Below are 19496 nucleotides of genomic sequence, written 5' to 3'. Positions count from 1 at the left end.
CAGAACTTAGCCCTGTTTGCCAATTCACACCAGTCTGTTGCCTTCACCTCTGAAGACAGAGGTGATACCTGGTCCCTGCCCTTCCAGGCAATTATGATGATGACTGATAATGCAGCTATAATGAGATACAATACCAGTACTCACTAGCATACTGGCCTATTGCATCATACATATCAAAGTTCAAATCAATATATATTTGGTGTGAAGTTATGTCATCTTATTTCTAACAGGCCTGTTGTGTAAGCAGCCAGAATAACAGACGGACAAAGGAAAACAAATAGATCAACCCAGTATCTTTTCCCTTTTTTACTGAAGAGAGTGAAATGTCAGCTGTGTGAAACTTACTGCAAGTTCATTAAATGTAAATTTCTGGCAGATACTCTTCAAATGCTTCCCAAGCTTTTGCATTCCAACTATGCAGAGCCAACATAAGCTGCTGTTAGAAGCCAGCAACAGCGTGTGTTTATTTCCTCTCTCCTGTTGTTTGCTCTGCGCTGTCTGGTATTCCCAAATTTTAAGTATCTCTTGACATCCAAGAGTATTAGAACAGTCTTGTGCATACTGCCACCTGCTGTGATTAAACAAAACTTGAGCTAAAATATGTAAGCTTTTGATTAGAGCTTTTTATTAATTATAAAGTGGGACGTTTGCACTCAGGCATGCTTACCCAGAAACTGAAAACTTTCGATGCCCTCAGTTTACTCATATATGCTTAAGACCTTAAAGCTCATGCAGTTCCAACCCCTCTGCCACAGGCAGGAACACCTTCCACTAGACCAGGTTGCTCCAACCCCCGTCCAGCCTGGCCTTGAACACTGCCAGGGATGGGGCAACCACAGCTTCTAGGGGCAACCTGTGCCAGGGCCTCACCACCCTCACAATGAAAGTTTCCGCCACCACATGGTTTACGCGCATTACGAACGCTTCCGGAGGTCGGAGCAGGCCACAGACGCCGCGGTGACAGCAGCCAGCGGGCGCAGGCTGGGCGCCCGCAAAGTACGACTGCGGCCACCGCTCCGTTACCAGCTCCATCCGGGTGCGACGTACAGCTCAGTTAGCAGTGGCAGCCGTACCCCGCACCGCGTGGCCCCTCCCGGCCCCCAGCCGACGAGCTGCCACAGGCCACACTCCTGCCAGGCTGCGCAGGGTAACTCTTCAGCCTGGGCTCCTCCCTCGCCGCGGCTGCGCGCTGGGAGCCGTATCGTACCGTACCGGGCCGGGCCGGGCCGCGCTGTGCTGTCCCGCTTCGTGCGGGCGCTACGCGCCTATGCTGCGCACCGGGCTGATTCCCCGCGCCCTGCGCCGCCCTCGCGGGGCCGTGCGGAGCCGCCGCTGCTGCTGCACGGCCCGCAGCTGGGCGGGCGCGGAGGGCGGCGGGTCCCGCTTGGGGGCCGCCCTGGGGCTGCTGCCAGGCTCCGGCCGGCCAGCGGCCGTGGCTGTGCCGCTGTGCGCCCGGGGGCTGCGCTGGTCCGGTAAGCGGCGGGGCTGGGGTGGGTTGGGGCAGGCACCGCTGGGCCTTGGTCCCCCGTGCGCCCCGGTAGGACTCACTGTGTGGTGTCGCAGGCGGGGAGGGAGGGAGGGAGGGAGGGAGAGAGAGTGACACCCCGGCCGGGGACCGGGAAACCAAACCGGCAGTAGCTGCACTCTCGGTGCCGTGTCGGCTTCCTGCCGGAAGGGTGTCAGGTTCGTGAGGGCCTTCTGACTACCGGTGCTGCTTAGTTTCTGTGCCAGTGGTTATGCGCATGGCTTGTAGCAGGGCACCGCATCGTTAAAGGCAAAATGCAGTGTGCTGGAAAACATAAATAGAAATGTCTTGTCTTTCTTCAGGTAAACTTTATCAACATGTCCCAACAGAGCCCTCCCAAGCCACCTTAGCTAGCGTGGCTCCTGTTTTTGCAGTGGTAAGTATGTGCAGGAGTTTCCACCAGCAAGGGCAGCTTGTGCAAGATGATGGTACTCTTTCTTTAAAGCATCATAGGAGCAGATAGATTTCATCTTTCAGAGGACATCCCTAGTTCTAAATTGTTGATTTAAGGTATTCTGACTTGACCTCATAGCAGCCTTCCAATATCTGAAGGGGACCTACAAGGATGCTGGAGAGGGACTCTTCATCAGGGACTGTGTCAATAGGACAGGGAGTAATGGGTTTATACTTAAACAGGGGAAGTTCAGGTTAGCTATAAATGAAGAAGTTCTTTACTGTAAGGATGGTGAGGCACTGGCACAGGCTGCCCAAAGAAGTGGTAAGTGCTCCATCCCTGGCAGCGTTCAAGGCCAGGACAGAGCCTAGATTGCTGTAAAGGAAATAGCAAAATCTGTGATCAAGAATGTAAGATGCCCCACTGATCTCCCTGGTGTCCAGTGATAGGACATGTGTGAATGGTTCAAAGCTATGCCAGGGTATGTTTAGACTGGACATGAGAAAGCATTTTTTTTACCAAGAGGGTGTTCAAACACTGGAACAGGCTTCCTAGAGGGGTGGTCAATGCTCCAAGCCTGTCCATGTTGAAGGGACATTTAGACAATGCTCTTAATAACAGGCTTTAATTTTTGTTCAGCCCTGAAGTGGTCAGGCAGTTGGATTCTGTAATTATTGCAGGTTCCTTCTCACTGAAATAGTTTATTCTAAGTCTGATCCTCTGTAAATTACTTTTTCCCCAAGGTTTACATAGGAACGTGGTCATAGAGATGACACTAGTATTTGGTGTGTGGCAGTCTGGTGCAACTTTTTCTCAATTGGGGTGAACTGTGAAGAGAGTGAAGGTTGGGTTTTCTTCATAATGTATATTCCATTTGACTTCAGGCAAGTGCAAACAGTTTTAGAAATTGATTTCTTGACATACAGTAGTTCTGTGAAAAAGATATATTTTTTTTCCACTCCTTTAGATGAAGCTTGACAAAGAGGGAAATGCTACCTATTTTGGTGAGTTTTCATTGCAGTTTTGCTTAGTTTTTGTCTTTTTTCCTTTTCCAATACAGAAAAGTCCAATTGGCAATTTGCATGAGATAGAAAATCGTATTTGGGATACTTCTCTGTGTGGGATGTTGCAATATGTTCTTTGTTTTGCTGCCTTCTATTGGTCTTCATAGCATCTTTATTGTTACAATTTTTACATATTTTTAAGTAATATTTTGAAAAATATATCTCTATCAGGTGGTCATTTTTACTTTGTCTTTTCCCTTTTTAACAAACACGCAGCTTTCCTCACCTTGTATTTCCTTCGAGACTTCCCAAATGAGTCTCTTGGTTTTTGGCATGATATTAATTTTCATGGCCAACTTTTTCACTTACATCTGAATTTTTTCTCTTCCCACTTAAGATGCAGTCTTATAAACTTCGTATATTGAGGAATCTATGGGAGGAAAACTGTTTTAAAGATAACAGCTTTTTCTTCCCTTCTGTGGGTCTTAGTAACACAATAAAATGTCATTTCAGGGCATACATGCTTGTCCCCTAAATGTCTTCATTTTAAAATATTTTTCTGATAGAAAAGAAGAAAACAGAATTGTACCAGGAATTGGGTCTTCAAGCTCGAGATCTAAGATTCCAACACCTAATGAGCATAGCAGCTAGGAACAACAGGATCATCTTGAGAATGGAGGTAATATTTTCCCTGTAGTTGAGTGTAAACTTGAACCATGTCTTATCCTTGCACTTGCATTTTCTTGCACAGTTCTTTTAATACCAGTTTTCTATGAGGTGCAGTCTAGCAGTAAATGTGTCTTTGGAGCTCTGCCTAGCAATCAGAGGTATGTGTTCACCAATATATTAATGACAGGAGAAACATTACTAATGTTGTCATAGAAGTAAAGGCTTACATGGAGCCTCTGCTCAGTCATACCACCACTGGCACAGTGCTGTGTCTGAACCATAGGGAATGTATTAGTTTGCAGTTAGCATGAGATTCTGTTATTTCCTGCCTGGAAAGACATTCGAAGAATGGCTTTATTAGAGCCTAAATTATCAAATGCGCTACACAGTTACAAACTATCTTGAAAGAGGTGGTTTTTCAGACTCTTCTATGTACTGTCTTTTTCAGTTCTTGAAGGCTGTCATAACACCAGAGTTTCTTCTGATACTAGATTATCGTAATTTAAACCTGGAACACTGGCTCTTCAAGGAACTAGCATCTCAGCTGGCTGGGGAAGGTCAGCTGGTTACATATTCCCTGCCCTTTGAATTCCGAGCCATAGAAGCAATCCTGCAATACCGGGTGAGCTGTCTCATTTTTATTTAAACAGTTTTGGAAGTTGTTGCTTCATAGAAAGGACAGTATTGATTTTATTTTTGTGTTACTATTTATACATACGCATTTGTGTATGTATTCTGCACTTAACGGTGGGAGCTCTTTTTGGTTTGTTTTTTGTTACTTTAGTTTTTATGGGTTTGTGTGTGTATGTGTTACCATTCCCTTCCCAAGAAAGTGCTAATTGGATGTGATGGCTTCACCATCATTTGGACAGTTAAAAACAAGACAGAGTACCTTTCTAGAGACATGCTGTAGCTGAAATGGAAGTCACGCTGAGGTTTTTGGCCTCTTGGGCAGGAGTCAGGTAACAATTTCTAGCTATCCTTAAAAATCTGTGCTTGCTAATGCTAATATGACATTTCTAGGCAAATAGTGCTTTAGCTTTATCAGCCTTAACCGCTGTGGTTGTCACTGGGTTTCAGTTCAGTGCAAATCTCTATTATAAAATACTGTAGTTTGCACTGGCTTTATCTTTTAAGTGGTATCTCTATAGCAAGTATTTCCTGGGCATTGGAGAGCAGATTGTGTTAACTGCCTGTTACTGTGAATTCTGTGTTCAGAGACAGGAGTCAGTAGCCCAAGTCATTCTAAAGGGATTGCTTTAATTCTTATGAAGGATCATGTTGTTACCTAGATCAGCAGACTACAGGGGAGACTTAACACTTTGCAGCCTCAGATCCTTGAGACACTGGAAGCTCTAGTGGACCCCAAGCTTTTGTCTGTGGATAGGAGTAAACTACACATTCTCCTGCAAAATGGCAAGAGGTAAATAAGAGTAAGCCATGAAGAGCTGAGAAGATGACCATAGAAAATTATGTGCAGTGAAATGTTAGAAAAATGGTATCGAATATTAATTTCCTAGATAACTGCAGTGCTGGCTTGTGCATCTTATTTCTAAATGTAAAAATTGGTATGGAAGATGAGTGATTTGGGGCAGAATAGAAAAAGGGAAGCCTATTCCAAGTTGTCATAAATACAGTTGAGCTTCTTCAATAGCAACTGACAGAACAAAATAATACCTAAGAGAACAAAATAACATCATGAAAATGTTTCCTGTAATGTAAAACAAGATTAGCCTTTAGATCTATGCTTTAAGGTTACTAGTTCTCATATACTGGTACCTTTCTGTATTAGCCCCTCTGGTATATGCTTGCTACATGCTCATAGAGTGCTTGTTTCCTCTAGTTTAGGAATATATCCTGAAAACACATCTGAATCTCTTTCAGTGTGTGTCTGTAGCTCACTGGTCCCCAGACAGATCACTGCCACTTCTAAAGTGTATGGCCTGTAAGGGATATTTCGAAGTTCTTAGAACCCTGCAAGGAATTCTTCCCTGGATGGTCTTGTCAGGCGAGGGTGCTGGCTGGCAAACTCAGTTAGAGATTACCTTTGTGCACTGGTGCCAGTGAGGATTACTTGACCTTTTTTGCCTGTTCTTTCTTCAGCTTGTCAGAACTGGAAACAGATCTTAAAGTTTTCAAAGAAACAATTCTGGAGATCTTAGATGAAGAAGAATTAATAGAAGAGCTCTGTCTATCTAAATGGACTGATCCACAAGTATTGTATGTATATTTTGAAGCCACATACTTTTTTAACAGTGTGATTTGTTTTAGAAGAACTTGAACACTAAACTGTGTGTTCCCTGCCAAAAAGCAGAAAGCAAAAGACTTATAAAGCCGTAATGCTTGCTGCTTCAGAAATCACTGTATTTTCCTTTCAGAGAGGGACTGCATTAGCACTAGTTATATTATGCACTTTCAAATAGTTCTTGGCATAACAGGTCAGCTCATCCAGTATGTAATGGGATGGGAGCAGGATGGCAGAAGGAGAAAAGGCAAATGTTAACACTCTCTGGAAGAATTTTGCTCATTTTAAAGCTTGTCTTAAATATATCAGACACTCTGCTTCCTTTGTTAGAAGTGTTCTGAACACCTTTCTTCTAGCTTTTGCTTACCAGCAGAACCTGAAGGAAAGAGGCCCTGAAGCAATCTTGTGCTTCTGAAGAGCAACATTTAAGGAAAGGTGTACATGCAGAAATAGTCCTATTGCACTCCCTCAAATTCTGGTGAAGGACAGCAGCAGCAGTGCCGGTAGCTTTAACAAAAACTAAAAAGCAAAAAGAGAATGTGTACCAGACCCCAGTATGTTTTGGGCTGAACTGTATTTAAATCTTGGGCATACAGACGTGCTTTATGTTTAAGCGGATAACAGAAACTGCTTTTCAGTATCCTTTGTGAAGCTGCTGAATGCAACTTTTGTGTAACCACACTGCATGTGGATATTAGTAGTATTCACACAGTAGCATGTGTTTGAAATCATGAGGTAGTTTCTTGTCCTGCAGAGCTTAGTCTAAATGTGCAGCAGAAACCTGGTATTCCAAAAGTGGGACACGTTTAGCATTTCTAGTGTATCTGCTGGAGCAGTGTCAGGAGGGCTCTGAATTCAGGGCTGCCCCTGAGTCAGCAGCTGGTCTTCATCCTGGTTTTGCTCACAGCCTTCCTCTGGACTTAATGCAAGCTGCTGGCAGCTCTCTTCTTGCCTCATGGTAGATAATGTATAGGGAACATCTAGGAAAGTTACCAAAGTAACCTTACACACTCATGTCAGGAGAAGCCTGAAGTCATCCTTTCTTTCAGATGCCATGGGAAGGAGAGGTGGTACTGGGAGGCTGTGGTGTGCTACAGGGTGCAGAGGTGGTCTGTGTACAAGGTACACCAGGAAATACTAGCCGTGGCAGCACATCTGCAGGCAGGAAGTGTGTGGAGAGCTCTCTTTGCTCCACAATTGATGCAGATGGTAAGTGGTGTTTGCTGAACTCAAGAAGTCTGAGAAGGTGTGGAGTAACCCATTGAGGCATATAGGTGGCATCAGTGATCATTTGAAGCCACAATGGTGAGCTGAACGCAGAAAGACAAAAGACGATTTGGGCATTGTATCTGTGCAGGGGCATGGCAGACTGTTTTAAGACTTGTGAGACAGATAGAGGCTAGTTAATGAAAGCAAATCAGGTGGAAGAGGCCATATGCCTCGTTTTCCTTTGTATATCCACAAAGAAGGCAATGTAAAGATACTCATCAAGTAAGACCTTGAACCGAATCTGTAATACAGCAGGTAGTGCTCTAAGACTTTTAAGTCTGCAGCTCCTCTCATCTGGAGGGCTCTAAAATCAACCTAGCTAACTCAAAGCTTCTGCCCTGTAAGACGGAAACTAGGGGCTCTGTTAAAGCTCCTCAGGAAGCTTATGTGTGTTGATTCTTAAAGCATGTCACTTAGTTTCTTGGAAAACCATTTCAGAGAGGTCCCTTTTTAACAGTCAGCAATGCAAGGAGGAGATTCTTTAAAAGGTTGAGTCTCTGCAGAAGTGAGGTTATGCTACAAAATTAAAAAATGATGAATCTTCCTGGTTTTGCTGCCAGTTTCCAGGCCCTTGTGGAACTTGGGTGCCTCAGCTTTCATCTACATAGCAATCCAGTACACCACCAGAAACATACATACCTGTTCCAGAGAAGGCTGCTGCACCAGCAGTTGGACCATGAAATGAGACTAGTCTCTCAGACAGACTTCACCTAGGAGAGCAGCATCTTCCATTTGATGCTCATTCTTCATCTGTTTCATGCTCCAGAACATGCAGTAATCACTGTGTATAACTGAAACACCTTACAACTAAACTTTTTGAATATACCTCTAAAACATCTGCCTCGCTGTGTAACTGTTTGTGTGTTGACTTGATTCTTGGTATTTTTGACTGTACTGTTACCAGTTTCCACCACTTGAGGGCATCACGAAATTAAGCATATTCTGTCAAAACTGTCAGCAGTTTATGATAGCTGAATAATAATGCAAACACGGTAATATAAACTTTATAAAGAATATAAAAGTGTAACTTTATAACTTTTTAATACCTCAACATGTAAGATTTGTGGTGCTGTGCGTGTCTTGAGTACCTCCAATGCTAACTGCTTTACTCAGAATCAATTGCCTATGCTGATCAGCTGATACATAGAAAAATATGTCTTTTATTTGAAGCTGTTTGTATTGATGGAAGTTCCTCACTGAAAAGATTGAATTTTGAGATCTAGTATCTGACAGCACTCTTGTTGGCTATTCCCTTTAACTCTTACGTGCCTTGTTTTAACACATCAGTAATACACTTCTATACAATGTGTAGCTAACCAGAAAAATATAAATTGTTGCTCGCAGTGAGGAGAGTGTATCTGGGATTGACCATGCAGAGGAAATGGAGCTGCTGCTGGAGAACTATTACAGACAAGCAGAAGATCTTGCAAATGAAGCTCGTGAACTCAGACTGTTGATTGATGACTCAGAAAGCATAATCTTTATCAACCTAGACAGGTTAGCTACCCTATCTTCTGGACTGCCAACACCCGAGCAGAATTTAATGCTGCTTAGTCTTTCTCAAATCTGCCTACAAGGACAGTTGGGGAGTTCCATCTTCATGGGGGTTTGAATGCACTTGCAGTCGCAGCACAAGAAGCTGCATGTGCAGCTTTTCTTGCAAGTGAACTGGACAAAGCAAAGCAACAAGACACCCTAATTTGTATGTATAAAAAGCTCCCTAGCTAGGTAGGCATCAGTTATCCATAGCAGGAGAAACCAGGCTTCCCCTAGATCCTTCTGAGGAGCTACACACTAAAGGAAACCCCTGCAAATTTAGGGGTAAAATAAAATTTTACTCAGGAAAGTTCAGTCTTAATTTAGAAAACCTGAATTATTTAAATCTGGCTGGGTAACACAAGTTATTACTCTGTGGGGTGGTGACAAGAATGAATAACTTTGGAGTGAGTATTTTCTCTCTATATGCTACAGTTTTCACTACTAGTCAGCTTTCTTACTGAAAAATAGCTTGAATTTCTAAGCACCTACCATTCTGTCTTTGAGGTCAGCATTTAATGCTCACTCTCCTCTTTACTGGGGAGCTACCTGTGTAAGCTATTGGTGGATGCCTCCCTGGGTTGTCTAATTGCAGCATGACTTCCTCTCTTTCACTGTTTGGCTTTAGTGCATATGGAATTGAGAATTTGGGCAGCAAATCAGTTCTTGGGTTCCTCTTACAGATGTTTCTCCCTTTAGCCACCGTAATGTGATGATGAGGCTGAATTTGCAGCTGACTATGGGGACTTTTTCTCTCTCTCTCTTTGGACTCATAGGAGTTGCATTTGGTATGAACTTGGAGTCCTCTCTTGAAGAGGTAAGGAACAAGTGTTGCTTTTATCAGTGACATAATACATGGGACCTAGTTTTATAGTGTATTTTATATTCAATGCAACTTCTTTCCATAGGTAAAGCTCCAGGTTTATATTAATGTGTAAATATAATTTACTCTGGTGATTCATGTGTTCATACCATCACTTTTTTTGTAGGTGAATTACTATGTGTGACTAACTGCGCAATTTAGCAGCCTTTTTTCTGTGTCATGTCTGTGGAAAAGAAACAGGAAGACAAATTTATGGTTGTATAAGGACTGACTGTAAAAGCAGTATTAAGTTGTCTTTAATGATCATCTGTTCTTCTGAAGGGGACCAGCTTTGTCTTCCATATACAAGGGTACCTGGCAAGTACTCAGGGCATTTCCAGCACACCACAGGAAATACTCTGCTGTCAGTTACGTGTTTACACCTGGAGGGGTTCAAATTTACAATTGCACATGCTATCTTTAAAAGAAACTAACTAAAGCAAAGACTCTTTCTTTCCAAATCCATTATATAGAAAGGTTAAATTTTCAAACTTCCTGATGAAGGAAGGAAAACTGCATGAGACAGTAACAGGATGATTCCTAAATAAAATGGTTTGCTATGAAACAGCCCTTTTCCCAAGGCAGGGCTTGGATGTTGATGGTAGAGTTTACCACTTCCTCCCATGAAGGAGGAGATCTCTGGTGGGGAGTGTGAGATTATCTCTGGATAATCCCTTTTGTGAAGAGAGGATTTTATGACTAATGGGAACGTTCTGTTGGTAGGACCCCAGGATATTTTGGCTGGTGACAGGGATTATGTTTCTGGGAAGTGGTCTGATATGGCGACGCTTGCTTTCCTTCCTTGGGCGGCACCTAGAACCTCCACTACCTCCTCAAGTATGTATGGCTGGCTGGGTTTCTGCTTCACACTCCGTACAGTCCGTTTCTAAAGCAGGAAATAAGCTGTTGTAGAGGGGTGCGCTGCAGAGTAGGGGGAATTCAGCTCAGTGTCTGCTCCTAGGTAAAGGAGGAGGTTCTCCCTAGCTGGGCTGAATGAGGTGGGAAGCCCCAGCGCTGGCAAAGATACACCTGAGCAGTTAAGAGATACTGCTCACTGTTGACAGAAGCAAAGCTACAAGCTGTTCCTTGAGATGCACTATTACTTTAACCTGGCAGTCCAAGGGAAACTGAGGCTAATGGTAGAAAACAGCCCTAATTTGCCTTTTCACACAACTCTTGATCTGTAGTCCCTGTCTTGTGAAAGAAAGCAAAGATAAAAAGGTGATAAGGACAGGTACTAGGTGTAGGAACTCTCCAGAGAATGATGCAATTGTGATGTCCTGACTCCCAATCCAAAGTGTGTAATAGCTCCTCACATGCACACCAGCTGTCTTTGCCATCGATGCTGATGACGTTTTTAGAACCCCATTGTACAAAGCTGTATGAAGATTTCCAAGGAGACCATCTTCAGATTAGCAAGATTTTACATGCATTATTTTCCCTGTTGACTACCATTTCCTCCCAGGGCTTTTGGGACTGTATTGTCCAACTCTGTTCTGCACTCTATTTGTAGCTACAGTACAATAGACTACTAGTGGTACTCTAGTACAACTAGAGTAGGGAAGTACCAGTGGATTCAAAAGTTAAATTGCTACAAGTGACAAAAGAAAGGGAGTGACAGATAACTGCCCTTCTTCCCTCCGCTCCCTTGCCACTAAAGCACATAGGAGTTTGTGTGGATTGCTGACTGTGGCTAAAACCAACAGGATTATGCTCAAGTGTTGCTCAAAACCAACTCCAGCGCATACTGACTTCGGCTTGGAGAAGTACACTGAACGGGATTAGGGAGGGGGGAGCTAGAGCCAGTGTTCTGAAAATTAAGAAAAATCAGTGTTTGGGCCTCTGTGAAGATGTATTTCTTTCTGCTGCATATAGAACAGCTTCTCATGTAATCACAGCCTGTTTTGTATCATCTTGCCTAGGTTCCTGCAGTTTTGAAAAAATCCCAGCCAGCAGCTGGAAGAGTGGACATAAAGAACAACCTTAAAACAGAAACGTTTGGGCTGAACAGAAGCACGTTAACAAACCAATAGAACAGCAGGAATGAAGAGACTTTTGTTCTTACAGGGTGGACTTTGGACACTTCCATTTGTTCTTCCTTACTGAAAACTGCAAGAATTTCTAAACTTGCTAATTTATTATTTTATGCCAAAAAACTATGGTGAGATTTTAATGCTTACACACAAAAGGAGAAAAACACCAGGGAAAAGGGAGATATGCTTTCACAGTAGTCTCACCTCACACCCCATGTATGTTCCATTAGTTTTTTGTATTGCATACATGTATTTATTTTGGGGGCATTTCTGTCAAATACTTCATGTAATGGCCTTTCTTAGTATTTTCAGCTTAAAGGATGGCAGCAGCCAGTGTTCATTAATAATTCTTGTTCTGAGCTGCAGATTTAGGAATCTGACTTCCAATGTCAAAGAAAGAAAAACACCCCAAAAATGGCCTTTTTAATGATATATTTTTTTTAAGGCCTTTTTTAATTGCAGAGAACAGATTTTCCAAAGCAGAAAGCATACCTGCACCTGTCCTGAAGCATCGCCTCTAGATTGACAGTAACCAAAAATAATGTTTCTGTTATTTCAAGAGAGCAATAACAGGCTTTGAAATGTAGCTACTTATCTTGGGTATTCCTTAACAATTAATTCAGGTCCAAAAGGTATGCAGTTTTAGTAACAGGAAAAGCAGCTTGTTGGTAAGACACCCTGGTGCTTGTTCTTTGGTACTAAGTCTGCATGCATTGACACAGCTGCAGTGTAACAGCTTCTCATGCTGGTAAAAAGCACCAGACCAGTTGTTCGTTTCTCCTAAGCTAGGCTCTGCTTTTTTTTTTCTCTCCAACAAGACAAGACAAAGCATGGACTAGCCTGCACCACAGTAGGAAGCCTTGTGTCCTGTGGTGAACTGAAGGAAGGAGTAAAAGTCTTATGCCCACTACTTGCATTTTTCTTAGCACTTACCTCTGAACTCTGAGGGTGTAGTTCTCTGCTGGTTTCTCTCAGTCTGTAGAGGGAGCATGAAATCATTCTAAATCAGGTCACAAACTGTGTATTTCTTTGAGTTTTTTAACCTCTCTGTAACATACAGTGAGCAGCTCCTTAGGTGCCACCAAATAAATTACTGTATTAGTAGGAACTGAAAAGATGGTAGCTGTGAACATTTTCACTCAGGACTAATGAGTCAAAAATGGAAATGAAAAGGTACATAAATTAAAATTATACTGGCCTGTGATCCTAGTTTGGTTAAAATCAGTTTTATGTAATTGTTTTTAAACAGTTGTTCTTGCTCTGTGTGTGACTTCAACTACAGATATAAAAAGGCATGAGAAGGTAAGAAAACTAATGAGGTTTGTAAAGTTTTTGAGGTTTCTAGCTCGGGTTTGGTTGTTTTTCTTTCAGCCTTTTTACTAAGCAGGTAGAGATGTAAGAAACCTCTAAACTGAACAGTCTGGTGGAAGAAACAATGGCTCACATACCTTGGTTGATAAACCCAGGAAAGCTGAGTGTGTGAAGGGATATGGATGCTGATGTTTTCAACCAAGCTGTAGTTGCATTAGGCCAGTACAGAAATGTGTTGGTGCAGCTGTTTGAGAATCTTTCATGTGAGCTTTCCAAGCTCTGGCTTCTGCGCAGGGAGACTTCTGTGAACTGTATTGATTCTTTTTCCTGTACCTGACTGACTTAAAGCACAATAAAAGCACTGAGAGAAAGACGCATCTTTTAGAAGACTGCCTTTCTCTCTGCAGGCATACACAAATGTGTAATGGTTTTCTGACAATTTGCGCAATCAAAATGCATTCACACACAATAAAGTTACCATGAGATCACACATAGAAAAAACCAAAACTGGTGAAAGCTGTATGTTCAGAATGGAATTTCTATAGAACATACTGGGTTTGCCAATTTTCATTTTAAAAGGAAAAGTATTTATTTTCCCCTTACAAATACACTGCTTGTGCAGAGATTTGTAGGTACTCTGCTCCCAGTTCCATCCAGTTACTACTTTCATGAAGTTCACATTTAATTTTTTTTTAAAGTGTCCTGCTATTTGGGCAAATAAGCCTCCAAATAGGTGTCGGAACACAATATACATCAAGCTGTTCATCTTGCCTTTTTTTTTTCTCCCCTTAAACAACCTCTCTGAGCTAATTCCTAATATGGTAAGTTGAGATGTGTAATCCTGGAGTATAGCCTTTAGAATTCTGTGCTATTCCACTGACTTGCATTATTTAAAATAAGAATACTGCTTTATATTTGTGAAGGAGGCAAGAGAGAAAATACATGTGTCAACAGACTAATGGTAATAATAACATCACATCTTGCTGCTCAAGTCGTTTAATAGATAATTGGTGAACACTGTTAAACCTACATCTTACAAAATTAGTGTTAATTAGTTGAAGACAATACTGTTACCACTAAAGCTATTAACAGTTCTAAGTTACACTGGTCATGGAATTCTACATAAAAGCACAAAGGGTGTCACAACAGTGTCAGCCATGAGTGTGAAAGTAAAAGCATTTCCTAAAACATGGTCAGTCTTGCTTGTACTTTTTGCCCTGGGAGATCCCAGCTGTTCCACACCCTGAATGCAGACCTCAAGATGTGCTACTGCTTGGCACCCACCTTTCTGTCTGTCTTAGAGCTGCCCCTCCTCCATGCTTAGTATTTTGACAGCAACTTTTTGACATCTTAGAATAGCTGTCTGTATACAGTACACAAGGAATTGAAAATGATATGCTATTCTTTCCTGGTTTTGTCAAGAAAACACTCAAATTTGACCAGTAAAGAATGTGACCACTGAATATTATTCGTTATACAGCTAAATATTACTATAAAAAAAATCTAGCTGCCTGCTCGTTTCAGACTTCAGAAAGTTTTTGGTTCAGCTTGCTTGTTCTAGGTTAAGTGATGCTACTGCTCACAACGGAATTAATTTGTGCTTTTACATAACTGATAAAGCTTTGGTTTGTAAGTCAAACCCCCACGAATACTCATGTTCCCCTTCACTTAAAACCAGTGTCCATCCCTCCCTCCCTCCCTCTCTTAAAACTACCTAGGACCCTATCTGGCTCTCTCAGATGTTTGGTTTATGTTTGTTAAGGAAAGTATTGCAGATACTACAGATACGCTTCACTAAAAGACCAGCCGTGCCCTGGTCTTAAAGGCTACCATGGACTTTCAGAGCGAGTAGATAAAAAGCCTTCCACCAAGGCGTGCTTTTGCTGAACTTCTCTCTGCTGCCACCACCACTTCTTTCTGAAGAGACATGGAACAAGGGTTAGGAAAATGCAACTGCAGGTACATGGTTGCCTTATGGAAACCAGATTTTTTCCATATCATTAGTATCATAGAATCATAGAATAGTTAGGGTTGGAAAGGACCTTAAGATCATCTAGTTCCAGCCCCCCTGCCATGGGCAGGGACACCTCACACTAAACCATGTCACCCAAGGCCTCGTTCACCCTGGTCTTGAACACTGCCAGGGATGGAGCATTCACAACTCCCTGGGCAACCTATGAGAAGAAATGCCAGCACAACCCACCTCATCAGAATAGTGGTTAATAAAATGATCTGGCAAACAGATTATTTCATTTGGGTAACTGAAAGAAGCCAGAACCAGTCAAATATATCTCTTGCCAATATAAACTGTTCCTCAGGATTAGGATCAATACAGATGAAGCTCAAGTGTGGACTGGATTGGTGCCATAGCAAAAGAACACAATTGCTTGGAAAATGGCCTCACTTGAGCTCAGACAAAAGCCATCAGTGATGCCTGTGTTTCAGGTGTTGGATTATGCACCCTAACCTAGGTCAGAAGCATTCACATTTAGAGGTGGTTTCTCCACTGCATGTTTGAACAGCAAGAAGACAGACACCAGTTGTTGAAGGCCTATCACACACCTCCATAGCCTGGTCCTGAGGCTTTCTCAGTAATCACAGAGAGCCTCACTTCTCACACTGAGAGGTTATGTCAGAGAACACTGGACTCCACTCAGCTGAACAAGCACTAAGTAACCTTCAAGCTGAAAAAAAAAACGTTCCTCAGCACATCATGCAAACAGGGATTGATTTTTGGTAAAAATAATGGTCACCTGAGGGAGAGAAATGGGTACACAGAACATGTCCAGAATCATCTGGCTAAGAACTGGGCCTCTCTGTGCTTGGAAATACTTGACACAGAAACAGCGTTCACTGCACGTGATAACGAGAACAGCAAACCTGTATATGTTATGTGGGTCGGTGCCTGGTTTACTCCAGAGCTGAGCATCCACTTTGCATACAGGTTGGCATGAACAGTAAAGCCAATTGGCACCTACACTTGATTTACCATGCAAACTTTCAACAAACTCCTAAGTTATTAAGATTTCAGGCCATTTTAAAGTGATCTTTCAATTCATGTATCAGGTGCCAGAATTGTGGCAACTCCACAGTTCATCCACCTATAAAATGGTTTTAATTATGACTGCAGAGAGTCATTAAAACTTAATTAACTATGTAAAGCCTTTAAGACTTCTGCAAAGGGGTAAGATATATTTGTGAGGTGTTGGCTAGCATATGCAAGTGAGGTAGAAAGATGATAGAAAGCAACCAAAACCAGTAGTTTTTCTCACCTTTCTTTCAGATTTCACAGTGATAACAGAACTCCCAAATCTTGACAGTTCCTGTAAAATAACATTATTTGTTACAACGCTGTTGTTTGTTGCAATGGGACTTTTTTGTTTCTCTCAGTAGTGTATTTTCTGGTTACTTACCTCAGGAGAAATCAGGACATACTGTGCCTGAAAAAGAAAAAGAAAAGAGAAAAAGTCAGTGGAGAGAACCAGGCTAGGAGCATAGACCAGTGCCATAACCTTGGCTGCTAAACAACAAAGTAATTCAACAACAAATAGGAGGAGCTGAATCACACAGATTTGTAAGAACATAAATAAATGTTCTGTTTTCTGAAACCAAGTCAGAATGCACTAGATACTTGTACTGGATGTAATGAATCAGCTGTCATTATGAACTTATGCCCTGATTTCTCTTTTATGTCTTCTTACCCAGTCCTCTGGACAGGGAGATACCAGTGATTTGCAGTGCTGTGTCACATTCCCTGAGGATGCCTGCTTTCCATTGTAAATGTAAACACGGCCTGCTGCCCCACCAAACAGTATCATGCTGATAGCGTTAGTTCGCAGTGGGGATGTCACAATCATTTCATCTGCAGATATTACAAGGATGACATAACACATCAGAAGTGCAATAATGTTAAACCGAAACACACAAGTTGGCATGTACGTATATCTAGATACCACAACTCCTATTAATGATGACAGTCAAAATGTTTCAATTTCTGACTGAGTTGCTTGGGATTTTAAAGATGTCTCCCCAAAATGCACAACAGAATACTGGTACAAGTCAATTGAGGAAGCAGAGTGTTCAGCACTTGTATGAATACGTAGGTGACCAGTCTTACTACTGCCAAAAGTAAAACATTTCACTTCTGATCTAGATTCATCAAGCTTTACCAAGTCCATCATCATCCAGGTCACTTAAGTGTATATCTCCTCCAAAGTGAGAGAATCTCCTGTCCCCACTGAATGAGCTGAGCAAAGAAGGCTTGGTGCTGTCTGTCAGATCATATACCAGAGCCAGTCCAGCTTGGAGCAGCACTGAGGATATAAAGGAAATCCTAGACAGGCTATCTGGGAAAAAGAAGTAACAGAAGTTGCGCATCAGATAGAGGAAGTTAAGTTTAATACATGGATTACACTGTCAAAAGGTAATACTGGCATTACATAGCATGTAATATAATCTATATAACGTATATAATCTATGTTACATAATTACAGGTAATACTGGCATTACCTAACATATGGCACATGTGTGCCACATGGCATACATAACGTTTATAAGATCAAACATTATATGGTATTAACACTAATTAGCATAGAAACAACCTCTTAACAATAGTACCAGGGGAAAAAATGCATTCAAGTTAAAGACAGTTTTACGTGTTGACTTTCCTAATTCCTTCCTGCCCATTGCCAGAGAAAGTACAAAAATAGTGTGTTGTTTTAATTCCAAGAAATATGTAGTCTACTAGTAAATCACTTCTACATAAATAATGCAAGGTGGTAATGCTGCTAAACTAATTTAAAGAGCTAACTCTAAGGAAGGGAAAAAAACCAACACCGAAGTTGATGCATTGCAGAGAGGAATCTACATGTAAAGCACTCTTGATTACAGAATTTTTTTGTTGTTCTTTTTTTTTTTTAAATTATGAAGCAATTTAAACTCTTATGGACTAAACTTTTATGGAGTTAACTTTTAACTTTTTAACTGTTTTCTGGTCATGCAGAAACAAACATCCCAAAGCAGAAATGGTTTCCAATTTTCAGGACATACCTGCCATAGGTGCACCCACCACCAAAACTGTCCTTGTGATCCCAGCCACAGACATCACACCACTGGCCAGAGACAAACCCATTCTGCCCATTGCCTGTCAGATTTTTAACACACGTATGTCATTTCTTCAAAATAACACTTTACTTCAAATTATTCATAAAGTCCCACAGTACAGAAGGAGCCCTACCTTGTCTCCAGTTACTGCAAACCAGAGCTTTGTGCTTGGTGGGTTATACCCATACACCTTCCCAACACTCTGTCTGACATCCGATGAGAAGAGATTGCAGCTTGAATTACAATGCAAAATATATTTGTATATGGTAACATATTTTTGTACATTCAGCTAGGATTGCTTCTGAAAATATCTTCCTCCTTTAGCTCGGCATAATAGTGGCTGTCAAATGCTAGAAATCTGTTTTAGTAATTCCCATCCTTCTTCTAACTAGTTACACAACATTGAGAGCACAGACTTAGTCTATATATTTCTTTTATCACTCGGTACATTTTGTGTCTGGTTTGCTTTTAAAAATGCTATCTCAAACTAGGTGCTATCTATAGGCTTATTTTAGGCATGCTTATCTGTCAGCATTTTTGTGTCCCCTCTCCCCCTCCCCAGGAAAACCCTAGAAATTCTTAAACATTTCTAAATAACAAAGACCTATAAAGGGTCTAAAGACACCTTTCTTTTCAGGAGGGTGAAGGCATAAAAATACAAATTTAATAAAAACATTAAAGCAGAACAAGGAGGAAACTTCCTGAAAAGCTGGAAGTCTAATCTATTACAAATCTTAAATACTGTAGAAGCAGGGGAGAATGGAGGAGAGAGGAAGGTGTCTTACACAACACACCTAGCACAACTCTTCCATGTAGGGCTGCCAACCAGCAGCAATGTTATATTCTCCAGTTGGCAGATACCAAGTGAAAATCCAAACCAAGCATAGTTTTCTTCCCCCTTCACCATCCAGTTGGCATCCTGTGCTGACAGAAGTCCTGACAGACCAGAAAAATATGAATTACAACTTGGTGTATCCTGGCATAGAAATATCTGTTAGCAATACTCCACTGATTCATCCTATGACAAGTTTCTATAAGCAAAGTTGTTTCACTGTGCATGATATGGTAACAATTATTGCCAACTTTGCTTGCTCAAGTCTGTAACTGTACTGGCTGGTGAAAGCCTTTATTCAACATAACCTGTTTCTAAATCCTTGCAATAGACTACACAAAGTACACGAAAGCTGAGCCTGCCCTGAACTAGGGATTCCTTGTTAGGGATAGGCGGGGGACAGACTTCTTAGGGACAGGCTGGGAAGCAGCCATGTGAAAAAAGCCCTGGGGTGAGCAGACAACTGTGAGGCTCTAACAGCAGAGACAGACAACAGCCCAACAGCATCCCAGGCTATATAAGCGGGTTCATGACAAAGAGATTGAGAGAAGCAATTGCTCCCCCTCTGCTCCTCCATATAATACATAATGTTCAGTCTTGGATACCCCAAAACAGTAAAGATGTTGATAAACTGGAGGGCCCCCAAGATGGTTGGGGCTGGAGCACTTGAGTTGTGAGCATGACTGAGGGACCAGGACTTAGCTTGGAGAAAA

General features: G+C 41.8%; 2 protein-coding genes across 5 annotated transcripts in view; one reads left to right on the top strand and one right to left on the bottom strand.

Annotated features, from left to right (window-relative positions):
• Positions 1–1267: 1267 nt before the first annotated feature.
• MRS2 (magnesium transporter MRS2) lies at positions 1268–16460 on the top strand. Of its 2 annotated transcripts, none has more exons than XM_057424223.1 (12): positions 1268–1472; positions 1828–1901; positions 2887–2923; positions 3490–3602; positions 4041–4214; positions 4885–5015; positions 5696–5812; positions 8451–8603; positions 9342–9459; positions 10228–10341; positions 11427–12839; positions 15375–16460. In XM_057424223.1, exons 1-11 carry the CDS (start codon positions 1268–1270, stop codon positions 11535–11537), a joined length of 1347 nt encoding a protein of 448 aa, XP_057280206.1. In that variant the 3' UTR covers positions 11538–12839; positions 15375–16460. The 2 variants fall into 2 exon arrangements, with proteins under 2 accessions (XP_057280206.1, XP_057280205.1); XM_057424222.1 differs by having other exon boundaries at positions 15371–16460.
• The window catches only part of GPLD1 (glycosylphosphatidylinositol specific phospholipase D1), a 23965-nt gene continuing 17869 nt past the window's right edge, over positions 13401–19496 (bottom strand). Inside the window, exons 18-26 of one of the 3 annotated variants that reach the window (XM_057424219.1) lie at positions 18746–18887; positions 18085–18184; positions 17898–17991; positions 17018–17194; positions 16550–16710; positions 16262–16288; positions 16121–16171; positions 14679–14765; positions 13401–13755 (exon numbers count right to left, since the gene is read on the bottom strand). In XM_057424219.1, coding sequence (XP_057280202.1) covers positions 14688–14765; positions 16121–16171; positions 16262–16288; positions 16550–16710; positions 17018–17194; positions 17898–17991; positions 18085–18184; positions 18746–18887 — 830 coding nt within the window. In that variant the 3' untranslated portion in view covers positions 13401–13755; positions 14679–14687. Of the gene's footprint in view, positions 13756–14678; positions 14766–16120; positions 16172–16261; positions 16289–16549; positions 16711–17017; positions 17195–17897; positions 17992–18084; positions 18185–18745; positions 18888–19496 lie in introns of those variants that run through there. The other 2 variants (XM_057424220.1, XM_057424221.1) reach the window with 2 other exon arrangements.

The sequence above is a fragment of the Pezoporus wallicus genome, unplaced genomic scaffold (assembly GCF_028554395.1).
Source record: "Pezoporus wallicus isolate ANWC-B61680 ecotype Strahan unplaced genomic scaffold, APGP_CSIRO_Pwel_v1 contig_5485, whole genome shotgun sequence".
Classification (NCBI taxonomy): Eukaryota; Metazoa; Chordata; class Aves; order Psittaciformes; family Psittacidae; genus Pezoporus; species Pezoporus wallicus.
The sequence above is the reverse complement of the archived record's forward strand: the minus strand, read 5'-3'. Positions and strand labels throughout refer to the sequence as shown.